Consider the following 18,709-nt stretch of genomic DNA (forward strand, 5'->3'; position numbering starts at 1 on the left):
GTTTGAGAATTTTTTATGAAATGAAAATTGGTTTGGGTTAAATGTATCATGTAGAATCAGTGTAAGATTTTTTTAATGGTATTAATATTAAAAATTATCCAATAACTTCAATTATTAGCTTTTACTTTGCTTTCCATTGATGAATTTTTTTTGGAAATTTATAATTCGGATAAAGTTCATTTTGTCTCGTAAAATTTACGCAGCTTAACACCTAAAGTTCATATGGTGTCTTACTGTCTCTCCATCATGTACTTTCACAACTTGAAGTTCACGCAAAGTTCGGGTCATCAGTAAATGGTGCGTTAGAGTTAAGTCAATCCAAACGCATATTTTATACAGTCTGTTGAATGATTTGATGCATTTACCCAGAATTTGATCTGCTTTTCTGCCATAAGACAATAAAACTTCAGCTGTAGTTTCACTGTCATTTTGTCTCATGTGTTTGCAGCATAGAAATGGTTCTGATTGTTAAGAACGCAAACTGAGAAAAAGCAAAATTGGAGGGGCCAATTGTAAAGCAATTGACTTTGGATTTTACCCGTGATCCTATGTTTGAATTTAGATATTTTTTGTTTCAATCTAGTTTCTTTATATAAGTTGTATTACTTTGGCAACATAGCGACGGTTCCCATATTAACATGAATATTTTTTTAAAAATTTGTTACCTTTTACTCATCTATTAATCGTGGGAATTTTCCAAGTTGAACTTTATGCTACCAGACCTTAGAATTCCAAATTCATATTATTCTTACCATAAATGATTCGCTCAACTTGCATTTCCTTTTTCCAGAGATTATTACATAAATTCAACATCATTTGCTGGAGAATTTGATTTAAAATTTTGTAACATCAAACTATTGTGGAGCAGAGTAAGTCAAGTGGGAAAATTCACATGCCTGCTAGTAAGAGTGAGCATGGTCTGGATTGGGTTAGTTCACCTCCTAACCTTAGGACTAATCCGCATAGTATTTATTGATCTTCAATTTCTGGGACCAAGAACCGATCATCTTGAGCCTAGGACCAAGAACCAAACTGACCCAATGGATTCGGTTCGATTCATGGGTTAACCCGGGATTAATCGATAATTTTTTTATTTCATTTTTTGTACTCTCTGCAAAAGCAAACCTATGATTGTAAATTACATATCCATCAATAATGCGACATTGTATTTAACAAATTTAAAATAAGGCACTAATAGAAATTTTACACATAATAAATGCAAGGAACCCTAAAAGGGATTAAGACTGCTCATAGAGATATATGACAAGATGGGAAGTTGAGTGGCGAGCAAGGAAGTTGAGCAGGATGAGTGTCAAGTAGCGAGCGGGCAAGTTTTTTCCTTTAATTTTGACAAATTGAAGACTAAGAGAACAAAGAAGACAGAAGAGGATGAGGAGGACATCTTGAGGATCCATTTAATGTTGTTTATGACATTTTAGATGCCGTGAGAAGCCATTTAATGCCATTGATGCCATTTGAATATATAAAAAAAAAAATTATAAATAATATATTAGATATATAATATACATAATACATTTTAGATATATTATATATAATATATACAGTCAACCCATGGTTGATCTAGATTGGACTGATCCTAAATTCTCAAGATCGAAAACTAACCTGCACATTGCTAGTCTAGGAATCCCAAGACCAAAGACTGACCGAGCCCCCCTGGGAAGCGAATCAAGACCAGCAGGTTTGGGCTGGTCTAGGGTTGGTCGAGGGTCCGCTAGAGCTAGAAATGGAGTACATAATGTCTCATGCGGGACATGGACCGGGGATGGGCCATTTCTAATGATAATGGGGCGGGGATGAGGAATGCAACTCTCGCACCCCACCCCGCCTCATTTCTTCATCACGGGGCCGGGCACCATATCCATGCAGGCCCCTTGCCCCGCACGCCGAGGTGGAAAAATTAGCCCCATCCCCACCTCAAAATCCATTAATTGCAAGTCCTATCCATCTTTAGATAGGTAATTTATAATTCATCCGATCGAGCGCAGGGTCGTCCGCCTAGTTCGAGTGGTGGGTATACACACTTTCAACTTATAATTAGAGTTGCGACCAGTAAATAAGATTAAGACGGTCATATTCCATATTCAACACGACCCCCTATCACTATGACCATTAGACATAACGCATTCTTGAGATAAGAAAACTAGGAACCACACGGCGCAGAACAGAAAACCGAATATAGCACCATGGAGTACACTACAAGGACAGAGCAGACATGAATACCTAACCGGTCCGCCCTACAAGCCAGTTGAAGCAAATTTCCAACAATAGACATCCTCACACCTTTATCGAGTTTTAACCATCCGCAACTAGAATAACTAATGTTTTTTTTTGCCATTATGAGACAGCCCCATAAGAGCTATGACTGGCTCTTCTGTGTATCTTATGGCCATTGCACTCAACACGGCTCATTCATAAACAGCATTGGACTCAACACTTGCCCAGATATGAAGGAGCTCACCAGGAAAGGGGTTTCAGATAGCCGGGTTCTTCACGTCGTCATTAGTTAGGGATAACAAACACCATTCCCATGAAATAGATCCGGTTAATAATTCTACAAATACAAACTATAGATCATTTAGTAAGACGGAAAGTAACAGACAACCTTAAACATTGATGCTATGCCTAATCTGAAGCACGAAAAGTCCAACATCTCTCTCTCATCTGAGGGACTGTTCACTTGTAGGGAAAGCTAGAAAGAGAAAACCAACAGCTCCAAGACTAGACATGGTCTCTCACAACACAACCGTCTCAGAACAATTGTGCCCATTCAATCAAAAACCTATCTACATCAATCACCCACCAGAGAAAATGAACTTCATAGCTTTACTGAAAAGGACTGAAAGTCACGGATACCAAAAGACTAGAAAAGATCAAACTAGTGATATAATTGCATCACTTAGCCTATCTCAGCTCAACAGTCCAATTCATCTTGTCATCAATGAGACCCATCTGCAGTCTGGTGAGTACAGAATAAAGCTGTTGTGCGATGACTCCGAAACCCCCCTCAACATAAGTCACCCTGCCAAAACGTTACATCTCAGAATTATATTCATACTTCTTATTATGAGAACACACCTATCAACAAGTCAATGTTTCAAAAAAAGGCATCTCTCGTTTAGCACAACGTTTGATGTCACTTTGATTCAAAACAAGTGTGTGTGTCCAAAATGCAAACTTAACAGCTTAGAGGGATGCAATGGCTGTTCTTTTCTATGCAATCAAGGTCCGATCATTTCAACCCTAGTTATTGCACTGTTCAGTGAATAGGCTCTGAGTGGGACCAAGTCATGTCATGTTAAGGATCAATGGTGGATTTACCTTTTACCACGGTAAGTGATACTTCCTACTGGTGATACAACCACAGCTGTCCCAGTGCAGAAAACTTCATCAGCATCAAGCAACTCCTCCACGGCTACAAGCCGCTCCTCAACCTGCATTTTAAAAAGCAAGCGTCAGAAAATAGTGACTTAATATACATCTCTGCAAAATGCCCTAACTGCAGAATGCAGAAACAGCATATCCACCTGTTAACACCCTCTTGACAATAGTTAAACTAAGGTGAAGCAGCTCCATTTTACATAAAAGCACCTGCTCTATTATTCATGTTGCTAAAGGCAACAAAAAGTATTCTAATTGATACCACATGAACTAACGAGCATTACAACAAGGAAAAGTAGCACATTGCAATTCTTGAGAAACAAGAACGCACAACACAACTACTGAGAATTCAAGAATGAGTTACTTTCGACCAACCTACAACTATATATAACCATCAAAAGAAAAAGTGTCAACATTTTAGCACACGGAACGGAAGGACTGCTCAAGTCATAAGCTTGACTACAAGTGTGTTTATTCTAAAGAGAAGGAAGCCTATAATGGGCAGTTTCATAGATTTTTTATGAATTGCCCACAGGCTATCAGGAACTATGCAGGAAAGGCACAAAAACCTGATGAAAATCAAGTGGAATTGAGTCAAGGACTTTGATTATGGAAGTTCATATATTTTTCTCAGCACAATGGCTCTTGAACCCCATCATATTCATTAAACAAATTAGCAATTGTAGTATGAGGCTACACCATAAATAAATGATAAGAAGAAATCTTTCTTAGGGGGGAAAAAGGCATCAACACTCTGAAATGAGTAAACTTTACTTCATGAGAGCTTTCATTTTTCCACTTTTGGCATCTACATTAACCCAGTATGACTAGCCCCCTCATTTTTATCATCCATAAATCTATACCATTTCTAGCCCCTTGTTTTCTATTCTCAATCATTCTATCAGATAAGAAAAGACATAAAATGTGGATCACAAGGGGGGAAAACTAGCACTGGTTGGTCATATACTACATGTGCACAAGCATAGTATCATGCAATGACTGAAGCGATGATACCTAACAATATGCATCGACTGCTTGCTATCAAAGATGGAAAAATGTACCTGGAAACCTTCACTGCGAGCAACATCAATTATGCTCTTCCTCGTAATACCTGGTAGGATTGTCCCTTTTATTGCCGGCGTACTTATAACATTACCCTACAATTGCATCCCAATCACATTATTAGCCAAAATTATCCTTTATGCACAGAATGATGGGATGCAGGTGAAGATAGTTGCAGAACAATTACCACTCATCAGGATAACATACTGTAACAATAAAAGCCACAAATTCAAAAGCATTTAATTTAGATTTCTGAAGACATTGGTTTATGAATACCAATACAACACAACAGTAAAAAAAAAAAACATAAGAATATAATGACTGGCAGTACTCTCAAATTTCACTTTTGCCATCAGAAAGTGAAAACACTCTGTTTACAGCCAAGATTGCTGCAAAGAGGGACACTAAGGTCTAAATAGCTCCAGTCTAACCAAAATAGCAATTACTTTATTTACATAATTTAAAAGAATTGAGGCTTCTTCACACTCTCATATGATGCAGAAAAATTGGTCCCCATCTATCGAGTCAAATCACAACTGGAAACTTCTTTCCCTGAAAAAATTTGGTGCAATCGCACACTTATACTTTTGAAGATGACTTTATCCTCTCACTAAATCTGCATCAACTCTAAAAATTCCAAACAATTTGATCACACAACACTTCCAATAAATCAAAGTTGCTACAAAAGTCCACTGAAATGTAACAGAAGAACTGACAATAACCACCCCCAACTTTCAACACTAATTGCACTACTTTTCATATTAAAGGTAATTGCATCATCAGGTTCAACCAGTCCAACCAGGCCAGAAATTTATATCCAAGTCAACATTTGAATAATAAAGAGAACAGATTGATTGCAGTCCCATGAAAAAAGTGCCTTCACTGCTCTGCTTCATAATACAGAAATAAGGGTTTATCAGCAAGACTCTCAAGTAACACCATGAATAAGAAACGATTCTCAATAAAAAAGGCTTAAGGACATTAAACATCCAAACCAAGATTGCCACATGCTAGTCAAAAGAACAGAAAACATAGGACTTCTCCAAAAAGGTGAGTCTTGGTTGCCACCAAGTGACAAAAGTCAATGGCAAACTAAGTGTCATTTTAAGTGCAACACAAAGATTAGATATCCATAAAAAAAAGTCAATGGCAAACTAATTTGTGTCATGTCATACCATAGCATATTTTTCAAAGCCCTATTCAGAATCAAAACTTGGCCATTCCATAGGATGCGTTGATTTCAAAGCCCTATTCAGAAAAAGCCATTTTATGATATCCCAAAAAACTTTATGATAAAGAAAAATGCTTCCAGGAAAATTATTAGTTTTTATTTGTTTGGTGGTATGCTGAAAAGCACATAAAACTCTATTTTGAAATAGAAACTGAAGAAGGTACTGAGAAATTGTGGTGAGAGACTAGTTATGCTTGGAAAAAAGGTTTCCTCTATTCACTGGGAATCCGTCTTCCTAACTTTAGGTATGGATGTTTTTTATAACCGTAAATGTTTTTCCATTAAATAACCAATTTCAATGAACCAAACATGTGAAATTCAGAAAACTAATTCAAGGAAAGCTCTTTCAGTGAAACAAACACACCTTAGTTTGTTTACCCAGTATTCCATGTAAAAAAACAAGATACTTCTAGGTCAACAAGCACCCACCTGTTATGGTGGCAAAATCATGGAGCTAAAGCAGTCAAAAAGTCTTTAGAGTTTGTTTCATGGAGAACCAATGAGAATTATATAGATTTTTAACTGGCAAATGTTCCATCAATACAAATACCTTCACAACAAAAATGTTGCAAGAAGAAACCTCCTCTAAATACTTTTTGTGCACACAATCAAGGTAGAGAACATCTGAAAAGCCTTTGGCTTTGGCAGCAGATTGTGCCTTCAGAACCTACAAGACAATCAGAAAGAAGACATCATCATTCAAGTTCACATACTAATACATAAATCTACCGACAAACACTCATGCCTCGCTATACTGACAAGAAAGGCCCAAGAGACATTTAAGAATGGCTGCCCCTAAATGATAACAGACAACAAGGAAAATAAAAAGGAAAATGAGAGAGCATTCTCAATTATACTACGGAGAGACAAAATGGATGTAAGAGACAATGAAGTAGATCTCAACAGATACGAACACAGAAGAAGATGAAACTGAAGTAAGAATTGACCACAATAGGGTTAAGAATATTGTTTCAATATTTAGTTTGTTACTTATTTTCTGCTCTCTAATTAAACTATAGAGATACAAAATGGATATGAGAGACAATGAAGTAGATCTCAACAGATGCGAACACAGAAGAAGATGAAAATGATGTAAGAGTTGACCCCAACGGGGTTAAGAATATTGTCTCAATATTCAGTTCGTATTTAATTTTCTTAAAACATGTATCATAGATACAAACAGATATTCTCTCTAGGAAACATAGTTTGTGCAATAAAATTATAAGAGATGTTTTTCATTTGGTATTCCCAATTTACTTGTTTTCATTTGGAAGCTGTTTTGAAAGTGCTGGCAAACATATTTTGTAGGCTGTTTTCGCTCTCAAGTGGAAATTGAAAATAGAAGATTCATGAACCAAAGAAGGCCTTAGACTCTCACTGTCCAAGAAGGATAAATAAGCCATCAATCACATATTTCACATTGGTTTTGTTTAAGCTTCAAGTTTAGAAAATTTAGTGAGAGAGAAGAAATAACTTTCACAAGTGGAAGCTCCCCTCTAGATGCTCTCAAAATTGAAACTATTAGAAGGACAACAAGACAGCATCTTAATTTTATTGTTTAATTAAGTGAAAAATAAGTGAGAATTTTTTACTTCCATGCAATCATTTACTGTAGCAAGTAATCACCATGAAGAAGTAAACACTATAGAATGAAGAAAACTTGAAGACGAGATATAAGTGCAGATACACACATCTACTACCTATCTAGAGGCTATTAACAAAAACAAGCAATCTGAAATCAAGGAAAAAGACTTGCTTGCTTACCGCAGCATAGTTTCCAATAGTCTTGACACCTCCAGTACCACCAGGGGTAGCTCGATGCAGTTCATGCTCCACCACCAAATGTATTGGTGCTACACCTTCCTGTCATTCATATTGGAAGGCATTGGTTCAAACTAAACATAAGGGAAAGATAGAAAAAGCTGCCAAATCAAAAGATAAAATACTATCTGGCAAAAGAAACTCCTAATAGATTCAATTATAATACTACCAAATGATGAGAAAAATAGAAGCCCTTTGAGACCTCTTCATGTCAGAGATTCAAGTCTACCATGATTGATCTCCTAGTTATGTTCAAGTTTATCATGACAACAAGTACAGTACAAGCAACTTGTTCCAAATATAGAGACAGTTTACAATAGTACAAGAAAGAGACAAAACATAACGATTGACTTGTTTAAACGACTGAAGTGAAAGCTAATAAACTTGATTTTAGACAAAAGAATATGACAGACCTTGAAGTAGTTTCCCACAGGTGAAACATAGATTAGAAAGGTGTATTCAGGAGAAGGGGCAAGACCAAGAACAGCTCCACTCCCCATGAGCAATGGCCTTATGTATAAGGAACCTTTACCGTTTGGCGGTATCTGAAAGAAAAAAATTTACGGGCTTAAAGCAAATAGCAGAGAGAGAGAGAGAGAGAGAGAGAAGATGCATATGCAAAGTGGATTTCTTACCCAACGTTTATTTGCTAATACAGTGGCCTTTACAGCCTCAACAAATTGTTCAACAGTGGGTGCCGGCATGCACATACGCTCTGCTCCCATTCTCATACGCAGTGCATTTTCTTCTGGGCGAAACAAAAGGATATTACCATCATGTTTCCGGTAAGCTTTCAGACCTTCGAATAAACCCTGTGTTGGAAGAAAACACATAGGCCCACCAAATTAAAGGTACAAACACAAAGATATAATAGACACTAAAGAATAAAACAGCCTTAAGAGCATGAATATGGCATCTTCTTCATTTCCACAATCGAAAAACAAAAGGGTAGCAAACCATACATAAATCCTGAAATTTTAACTTATTATGTCACCAAGCAAAATCTAGCCAGTAAGTGCAATGCATTTATGGATAAAAGAAAATTAAATTTTGGCAGAGTCTGGACCAAACTTAATATCTGACCTGGCCATAATTTAAAACTCCTGCGGAAGGGCTCAATTCAATGTTCCCAAAACGCCGTAATTCACCTTTAGAGAAGTTTCCATCTCGACCACATTTCATGGTGTACATGTAATCAGTGGAGAGCAATCCAAATCCAAGGTTCTCCCAGTCTATGTCTGCTAATTCGTTTACCTCACTGCTGTGTTCAAAGAAACATGTCAGCAACATATGCAGGTTTCCCCCTCTAATTGGGCAACTCAATCAAGCTGTTCCTTAGGTATCTAACCACTGCCTCAAGATTTCCACCATTTTTACAAGTCCAAATTCGGTTTACTGATCCTGTAATAAACATTGGAAGCATATTTTGCAACCAACATAGAGCACTGGGGCCAACCACAGGTGACAAATCACGCTTTAATGAAACAATGAGCAAGCCCTTTGGTGCCATTATCATTGCCACCTATCTATTACCCCTTCCCAAAATTCCATGACTTCACTACCCTTGCCCTGAAAACCTTATAAACAGCTAAGTAGATTCTCCCAGAATTTCACGCTCAAAACACCACAATGATGAAAGCCATTTTCTAAAGACTCTCACAAGGAGAGAGAAAGAAACCCAACATCAACTGCGACAAACAGGCGAGAGAGAGCCACCTGTAAGTGTCAGATAATGTGGCACTGCACGTCAATGGAGAGGCCGGTTGTTGCAGAACACCGCGAAAGGTGAGTGGGTTCTTCTGCAGCTGCAGAAAGAAACCCATAAAAAGACCCATCATTTCCAATTGGACACATAATGAGAGGGATCAAGGCATTCTTTTTCCCCTCAGCTATTGTACCAGTAACAATGAAAACAGAACTGACCCTGAGAGATGCGGCAGAGGGGTGTCTCTTCTCAGGGAAAAACGAAGAGGGCTTGAGAGCATGGCCATGGCGGGAGGGGGCAATCAGGTAATTCGGCTGGGGAGCTGCCAGCGCTGGAGTACTCTCCATTTGAGCTTCTGCGCGACTTCTGGTTCAGAGAGACAAAGAGCAGAAGGGGGAATATAGAGTTGAGGTCTTTGTGGCTGCTCGGTTTCCAGATCCTATTTAACCTAGACGATGGCAGCGTAGGACTTGACATAAATTCTAGACCCGCCTAATTTAATTGGAAAAAAAAAAAAAAAAGGATTCTCCGGAAAAGTCCAAGTCAAAATATAGCACCTAATATAGTAAATACGATTTTTCTTAAGAAGTGTTTGACGAGATTTAATTACCAAATTAAATTAGAAAAAGGATTTTGTTAATGACTGGCTAATTAATATTTGAAAAAAAAGTTCTTTCTTAATATTGTACTTAACACATTACACAAATTTAACTTGATAAACCCACCAAAAATTTTCGTGTTTAAGTGGAGGACTCACTTTGCCGGACCCACCAGACAAATCCCACATAAAGTTTTTTGTCTTTTTGTGGCTTTTGAAACCAACAAAATAATATTAAAAAAATTAGAGTGGAGTGGACATGCAATTTGCTCGTGCAAATCAAGTAAGAGAAGCTGTGAGGACTGTCGACGAACGCAAAGACATTTCCAAGGGTATCTCTAGATTCTCTCTTTACTTAAATTAGACGTGGAAAGCTCGTTATTTGCTTTTCAAATAAAAAGAACCTTTTTATTTTAAAAAGGGAAATTAAGAAAGTATTTGCGTATCGGAACAACCAAAATCAACCTAGAGGATTTGAAAAAGAAATTTACTTTTCTTTTTCCGTTTTGCTATTAAGAGGTGTTCGGATCGATTTTCATGCATCTTGATTAGTCTAACTCCCTAGGCAATCTTAGTAGGGTACTCTTCCCACATCGATTTAGTGCTTTCGAATTTTTGATCACGAAGTGTTTTGAACAAAATTTGAATTCAAAATTATAAGGAGAAGAGTAAATGACAATTATCTAAAATAGGTCATTTTAATAATTACCTAGATTGATCTTTCCATAAGCTATATAATAAAATAGACTTCTTATTGCTACGTTTGGAGATTACCCATATGTCACGATTTGAGTCGATTGGCCTCAGTCATGGGCCCATGTGGCGCTAGGCCAGCCAATGCACCAGGCCAACTTTCATCTTCAACAATCGTTCACGCGGCTTGTATCGTAAAGTGCCTCATTGTGACTAACCATTCCAAAACTCTGAACAAATTGGACATCTCATTATCCCAAGTAGGATATGCATCTGAATCCAACGTAATAACTAGTTTTGGCCTAAAATGGCCACCATCAGATAAGAGACATCAATTCTCAACTAGTTTGTGCACACTGACCAATCTTATCAGCAAAACTCCCTAAATATTGAAGTAGACTTCAATTGTACTAAAGTTACCAATAAAGAAATACAAACAAGCATCTTTTCTTTTGACAATAAATATTATCAACAATCTAATTTCAAGGACACCTATTTATAAAATTAACTGAGCCATTTCAAGTGACATACAAAGCAATAAAAATAAAACGAGATAAAAGTAGGTTTGGATTTGTTACGGAACATATCAAAGATAACTTAGGGCATGTTTGGCAAATTTTATTTATGTTCCTCGGAACAATTATTTTTGTTCTTTTGTTTAGGGGAACGAAAAAAGAATATAAACTTGTTTGGTAAAATTTTTGTTCCCGAGAATAAAAAATCTATTTTTTTGTTCTTGGGAATAGATTTGGAACAAAAAAAGAAAGACTAGAAAAAGTAGTTTCTTGTTTTTGGGAACAATTTCTATAATCTATTTTTTTTCTCCTCTCTTTTTCTCTTTTCTTCTTCTCTTTCATTTCTTCTTCTTCTTTCCTTTGGCTTGTCGGCGGCCATCCTCGTGAACGGCAACCGGCAAAAAAAAAAAGAAAAAAAGAAAAAATAATTAAAAGAATTAACAAATTAAAAGAAATAAAAAAACTAAGAATCCTACCAAACATATTTTTATCCTAGGAATATAAATTTTGGAAAGTTATCAAACGTGTTCTTTTGCTCAGAAATTATTCCCGATAATAAAATAAAAAAATCATTTCTCATCAAAAATTATTTTCCGAACAAAATCGTTACCAAATACACCATTAATCTCTTACAAGACCATTCAATCTATGAAAAGGAAATCAATGTCCTAATAAGAGACATAGAAAAACAAATCGGGTACTTGAAAGAAGATATATTATATTAGGCTACGTTTAGTAGTCAAGATAAACCATGTATTTGATACTTACTTGAAATAAGATAAAGATGAATATGATTGATAATAAGATGTGTTTTTTTCACTCATTTTTTGACTTAGACGTTGACCATACGACTCCTTTTGTCACCCACCACTTCAATTATAATTCTATAGAAGTGGTCCACATTTTTGTTTCGTCAAATGTGATGAAACTCTTTTTATTTTATGTCTTCTTTTTTCTTTCCTTGCGGTCCCCTTCTTTCTATTCTCTCTTCTCTTGCAAAATCCACATTCAACATAATTCTTTCGCAATTCAAGCAATTTTCGCGACCCACGATGTTATATTGCTTCCTAAGTCTTTCTTGCAGGCAAGTCTCTTTTTTCCTTGCCTATGAGGTGTATGTCTCTCGTCTCTTGCAATGACATTGTCATCTCTTTAATTTCTTTCTTTAAAGTGATCCTCTTCTTTCCACTCATAGTCGCGCGGCATTGAAAAGGTCAATATTTAGGCCATCCCAGCCGTCCTACCCACCTTTGCTCGCATAGGTATCAGGTTAACAACTTAACTGTCGGCCTCCCTAACAAGCCCTATTTCATTACCGCATGCAACCCCTCCTTGTACTGTGAAAGGTAATATTGAAAAGCACCGTCTCTTTCTCCTCTCATTTCTAGATTTTTCTCCGTATAACTATTCAAAAAGTCCAACGTTGATCGATTTAATCATAAAACTTTTAGTTATACCAATTTAATTTTAAATCTTTTAAAAACTTCTCAATTTAATTTGTTTGCCAATTTTGACCGAAAAATGTTGACATGGACTCGATTGGCTATTGAGCATTTTACGTGGCATGATTAGTGTTGACGTGAATAGTTTTTACGTATTTTCATAATTTTTTATGAATTCTTTTTTTTTTCCTGATTACTGGCCACAAGCGAAGGCCGGCAAAAAAAACAAAGGAAAAAAGGGAAAATTTAGAAAAGCATTATAAAAAAGGCAAGAATTATTCGCATTAGTGCCGACCACACCGTGTAAGATAGCCGATGGCTAGCTGGAATCCATGTAAATTATTTCTAATCAAAATTCACAAAAATTACTAAATTGACAAATCATCAAAAGATTTAGGACTAAATTAATATAATTGAAACTGAGACAATAAGTTTGGACTTCTTGGCTGATTTTTCTCTCATCTTTCCTGATTTGGCCTTTTGCCAGATTATTTCAATCCATTTTTTGTTTGGATTTTTAATAGCAAGTTGCAATGCAGTGATTAATATAGGAGATATTTGTAGTGGTATAATGTGGAATGCTTTAAAGTCAACTGAAGCATTGACATTATCTCCCTACATATAGGAGCAAGCGATCCATATGTGAGTGTAGATAAATAAAAGGCGTCTCCTCCATGTGTAGTGTAGGCATAAAAGTCAAGTAATAAAACATTTCTAGAACATCAGACGACTCGTGTGCTTTTAGATAATACGAAGATGAATTTGAATGAGTAGATTAGTTTGATTATGGTTTTCAATGCGGTGTCTGAGTGTTGGAATGAGAATTTGGCCTTTAACAAATTAATTTCTCGGAGCACCGCTGCTATAATGCTGCATTTGTTCTTTCATATGGGCCGTACCTTTAGGCCATAAACTGCAGTTGTGTGTAGAGTTGAACTTAATGTTAGTTTTTTAACAATCATCTCGCAATCACATATATTATGTTATTCTGAGTAGGCGTGGAGAGTTTGCTCTTATAGTACTAATCAAAGAGTACTTATTTCACTTGGGCATCCGCTTGATTCTCAACGGGTAATATTCAAGAGGACTCAAATTGCTAAAATGTATTTATTGAGGATGAAAATGCAAATAGATGGGGCAATCCATCGGGCTAACAAGTTCATTTGAAACTTTACCCAATAATTTTCTAACTCGTGATCTTTTAAGTAGTGTCCAAAGTCATCTTCTTGCTCAAGGTTATAACATTTCCATTAAAATGTCAAAAGAGAGACAAATAAGTTCTTCTTTATCACACTAGGAGCACGTCAAAAAAGAAAAACATACAGTTATATCATCCCATTTTAAGTCGACCTAGCATGTTGAAATTAATTTAGACTTTAATGTCAAACACATTATACACATAAGAGTACGCTCTCAAACATATTTTCTCGTGTCAAATAACTCATTTATATATAAATGGCATTTGGATTCCCAAACTATGACACCATTAATACTATCTCGTTTGTCAATTAATTTGACTCTATCATGACAATATAATAGTTTTATTACATTATAACATACAATGAACTTCCCGATTCAGAAAAAAATGACAAGATATTTTGGATACTTCACCTCTAATTTTAGTATCAAAGCGAATTAAATAGTAACTACTCCGTTCACTAAATCACATAATAAATACCTATTCTCATATGTTGTAGTTCTACTAGAGCCTTCACGACAAATACATCATAACTTTCATGGCATCATTGCCACTAAACGTGACATTAGTTTCGGCTGGGGAGCTGCCAGCTATTATACCAGTAACAATGAAAACAGAACTGACCGTGAGAGATGCGGCAGAGGGGTGTCTCTTCTCAGGGGAAAACGAAGAGGGCTTGAAAGCATGGCCATGGCGAGAGGGGCCAATCAGGTAATTCGGCTGGGGAGCTGCCAGCGCTGGAGTACTCTCCATTTGAGCTTCTGCGCGACTTCTGGTTCAGAGAGACAGAGAGCAGAAGGGAGAATATAGAGTTGAGGTCTTTGTGGCTACTCTGTTTCCGGGTCCTATTTAACCTAGACGATGGCAGCGTATGACTTGACATAAATTCTAGACCTGCCTAATTTAATGGAGAAAAAGGAAAAAAGATTCGCCGGAAAAGTCCAAGTCAAAATCTAGCACCTAATATAATAAATACGACTTTTTTATAAGAAGTGTTTGCTGAGATTTAATTACCAAATTAAATTAGAAAAATGATTTTGTTAATGACTGGCTAATTAATATTTGAAAAAACCATTTTCTTTCTTAATATTGTACCTAACACATTATACAAATTTAACTTGTTAAACAAACCAATAATTTTGGTGCTTGCGTGGCGGACTCAGTTTGCCGGACCCACTAGACAAATCCCACGTGGAGCTTTTTGTCTTTTTGTGGCTTTTGAAACCAACAAAATAATATTAAAAAAATTAAAGTGGAGTAGACATGCAATTTGCTTGTGCATATCAAGTAAGAGAAGCTGTGAGGACTTACGACGAACGCAAAGACATTTCCAAGGGTATCTCTAGATTCTCTCTTTACTTAAATTAGACGTGGATTGCTCGTTATTTTCTTTTCAATTAGAAAGAACCTTTTTATTTGAAAAAGGGAAATTAAGAAAGTATTCGCATCGGAACAACCAAAATCAACCTAGAGGATTTGAAAAAGAAATTTACTTTTCTCTTTTTGTTTTGCTATTAAGAGGTGTTCGGATCGGTATTCACGCATCTTGATTAGTCTAACTCCCTAGGCAATCTTGGTAGGGTACTCTTCCCACTTCAATCTAGTGCTTTCAAATTTCTGATCACGAAGTGTTTTGAACAAAATTTGAATTCAAAACTATAAGGAGAAGAGTAAAGTGACATTCATGTGGCCTATATCGTAAAGTGCCTCATTGTGATTGATCATTCCAAAACTTTGAACAAATTGGACATCTCATTATCCCAAGTAGATTATACATCTGAATCCACCGTAATAACTTGTTTTGGCCTAATATGGCTATCATCAAATAAGAGGCATCAATTCTCGATTAGTTTGTGCACATTGACCAATCTTATCAACAACAACAACAACAAAAAAAACCAATAAAGAAATACAAACAAGCATCTTTTCTTTTGACAATAAATATTATCAACAATCTAATTTCAGGTACAACTATTTATAAAATTAACTAAACCATTTATAAAGGGACATACAAAGCAATAAAAACAAAACAAGATAAAAGTGGGTTTTTGGATTTGCTACAAAACATATAAAAGATAACTTAATCTCTTACGAGACTAGGGGTGTGCATGGTCTGGGCGGGCAGTTCCCGACCTAGAACCGGGAACCACCTGCTAAGGACCGGTTTCGAAAAATTGGAACCGGGATCCACCCGTTTGTTGCATGGATCCACCCGACAACCGGACCGCCGGTCCGGTCCGGTTCCTGGGTGGATCCATGAAACCGATCTTGACACGAAACAATTTTGATTTTCAACATAAAACGACTACGTGACATCAAAGCAAGCCAAAAAAAGAAAAACCAAATTTAAGTACGTGGAACAAAAATTCATTTGTTGCAACTATAAATGCAACCAATGAAGGAATGGATGTACATAAGTTGATATAGAGGCAGAGAGAGTAGTAAGTGTTTAGGAAAAATGGGTCTCTCTTAAAGCTATGAACTGGACATATCCCTCATTAGGTTCGGCAAATTATCACAAGTCGCACAAACAAATCAAAGGAGGTGAAATGAGGCACCATCCAAACACAGGAAAACAAAGGAAGTGCAACTAAACAAGACTTTATTGAATACATCACCTTCATCATTATATTAATAAATAAACTAAACAACGAAAAAGCATAAGAATTCCCAAATATTTAGCTTTGTATTCATCTTGCAGCAAAAACAATTGCCACAAAACAATTGCTTTGTATTCAATTTTAGTATTTTTTTAATATTAAAGGGAACCGGTCCGGTCAGGGTGGGCGGATCCGCCCATGGAACCGGGAACCGGATTGGTTCCCACTGGTTCCCAAAAATTGGAACCGGGAACCGGACCGGTTCCCTCGAGAACCGCCGGTTCCGGGCGGTTCCGGTCCGGTTCCGGGCGGTCCGGGCGGTTCCCGGGTATTTTGCACACCCCTATACGAGACCATTCAATCTATTTATAAAGTAGGTTTGGATTTGTTACAAGACCATTTAATCTATGAAAAGGAAATCAATATCCTAATAAGAGACATAGAAAAACAAATCAAGTACTTGAAAGAAGATATATTATATTAGTCTACGTTCAGTAGCCAGGATAAATCATGTATTTGATACTTACCTGAAATAAGATAAAGATGAATATAATTTATAATAAGATGTGTTTTTTTCACTCATTTTTTAACTTAGACATTGACCATACGATTCCTTTTGTCACCCACCACTTCAATTATGATTCTATAGAAGTGGTCCCCATTTTTGTTTCGTCAAATGTGATGAAACTCTTTTTATTTTATGTCTTCTTTTTTTTCTTTCCTTGCGGTCCCCTTCTTTCTATTCTCTCCTCTTGCAAAATCCACATTCAACATAATTCTTTCGCAATTCAAGCAATTTTCACGACCCACGATGTTATATTGCTTCCTAAGTCTTTCTTGCAGGCAAGTCTCTTTTTTCCTTGCCTATGATTCTCTTCCTTCCACTCATAGTCATACGGCATTTAAAAGGTCAATATTTATGAGGCCAACCCAGCCGTCCTACCCACCTTTGCTCGCATAGGTATCAGGTTAACTGTCGGCCTCCCTAACGAGCCCCATTTCATTACCGCATGCAACCCCTTCTTGTACTATGAAAGGTAATATTGAAAAGCACCGTCTCTTTCTCCTCTCATTTCTAGATTTTTCTCCGGATAACTGTTCAAAAAATCCATCAATTTAATCATAAACTTTTTAGTTATACCAATTTAATTTTAAATCTTTTAAAAACTTCTCAATTTAATTTGTTTATCAATTTTGGCTGAAAAATGTTAACGTGGACTCTGATTGGCTATCAAGCGTTTTACGTGACATGACATGATTGGCGTTGACGTAAATAGTTTTTACATATTTTCATATTTTTTTTATGAATTCTTTTTTTTTCCTGATTACTGGCCACAAGCCAAGGCCGGCAAAAAAGCGAAGGAAAAAAGGGAAATATTTAGTAAAACATTATAAAAAATGCAAGAATTATTTGCATTAGTGCCGACCATGCCGTGTAAGATAGCCGATGGCTAGCTGGAATCCATGTAAATTATTTCTAATCAAAATTCACAAAAATTACTAAATTGGTAAATCGTCAAAAAATTAAGATTAAATTGATATAATTGATATAATTAAAACTGAGACAATAAGTTTGAACTTGTTGGCTGATTTTTCTCTCATCTTTCCGGAATTGGCCTTTTGCCAGATTATTTAAATCCTTTCTTTGTTTGGATTTTTAATAGCAAGTTGCAGTGTAGTGATTAATATAGGAGATATTTGTAGTGGTATAATGTGGAATGCTTCAAAGTCAAATGGAGCATTGACATTATCTCCCTACATATAGGAGCAAGCGATCCATATGTGAGTGTAGATAAATAAAAGGTGTCTCCTCCATGTGTAGTGTAGGCATAAAAGTCAAGTAAAAAAACATTTCTAGAACATCAGACGACTCGTGTGCTTTTAGATAAAACGAAGAGGAATTTGAATTAGTGGAATAGTTTGATTATGGTTTTCAATGTGGTGTCCGAGTGTTGGAATGAGAATTTGGCCTTTAAAAAATTAATTTCTCGGAGCACCGCTGCTATAATGCTGCATTTGTTCTTTCATATGGGCTGTACCTTTAGGCCATAAACTGCAGTTGTGTGTAGAGTTGAACTTAATGTTAGTTTTTGAACAATCATCTAGCAATCACATATATTATGTGTTGAAAATCAGAATCGGATTTTCTGGTTATTTTGTTTCCAGATTTTCCAGATTTTCAATATCTTCAAGATTTTTCTAGTTTTTCTAGATTTTCCAGATTTTTTTTCCAGATTTGTTTGTTAGCTTTTAGGAATTTGTTTATTACGTTTTAGGTGGTGTAGCAGCTATAAAAAGGTTAGATGCCTCATGTAAATATTTATTCTCTGGAGAATAAAAAAAACTCAGAGCAATTTCTCCTGAATTTCTTCATGGTATCAGAGCATGATCAGGACTATTCTCTTCTACCTTATTTCTGAGAGTTTCCACCATGACAAAATACCC

At 36.2% G+C, this 18,709-nt stretch overlaps 1 protein-coding gene across 3 annotated transcripts; it reads right to left on the reverse strand.

Annotated features, from left to right (window-relative positions):
* Positions 1 to 2,520: 2,520 nt before the first annotated feature.
* On the reverse strand, positions 2,521 to 14,474 carry LOC104418416 (branched-chain amino acid aminotransferase 2, chloroplastic). 3 transcript variants are annotated; one of them, XM_039302076.1, is made up of 11 exons: positions 14,458 to 14,474; positions 9,437 to 9,595; positions 9,230 to 9,318; positions 8,597 to 8,774; positions 8,149 to 8,325; positions 7,927 to 8,058; positions 7,457 to 7,555; positions 6,243 to 6,359; positions 4,461 to 4,556; positions 3,340 to 3,452; positions 2,521 to 3,040 (listed from the first exon to the last, which is right to left on the reverse strand). In XM_039302076.1, exons 2-11 carry the CDS (start codon positions 9,563 to 9,565, stop codon positions 2,923 to 2,925), a joined length of 1,248 nt encoding a protein of 415 aa, XP_039158010.1. In that variant the 5' UTR covers positions 9,566 to 9,595; positions 14,458 to 14,474; the 3' UTR covers positions 2,521 to 2,922. The 3 variants fall into 3 exon arrangements, with proteins under 3 accessions (XP_039158010.1, XP_010028055.2, XP_010028054.2); XM_010029753.3 differs by lacking the exon at positions 14,458 to 14,474 and having other exon boundaries at positions 8,597 to 8,771; positions 9,437 to 9,638; XM_010029752.3 differs by lacking the exon at positions 14,458 to 14,474 and having other exon boundaries at positions 9,437 to 9,638.
* Positions 14,475 to 18,709: the final 4,235 nt, after the last annotated feature.

This window comes from Eucalyptus grandis, chromosome 9 (genome assembly GCF_016545825.1).
Source record: "Eucalyptus grandis isolate ANBG69807.140 chromosome 9, ASM1654582v1, whole genome shotgun sequence".
NCBI classification, from domain to species: domain Eukaryota; kingdom Viridiplantae; phylum Streptophyta; class Magnoliopsida; order Myrtales; family Myrtaceae; genus Eucalyptus; species Eucalyptus grandis.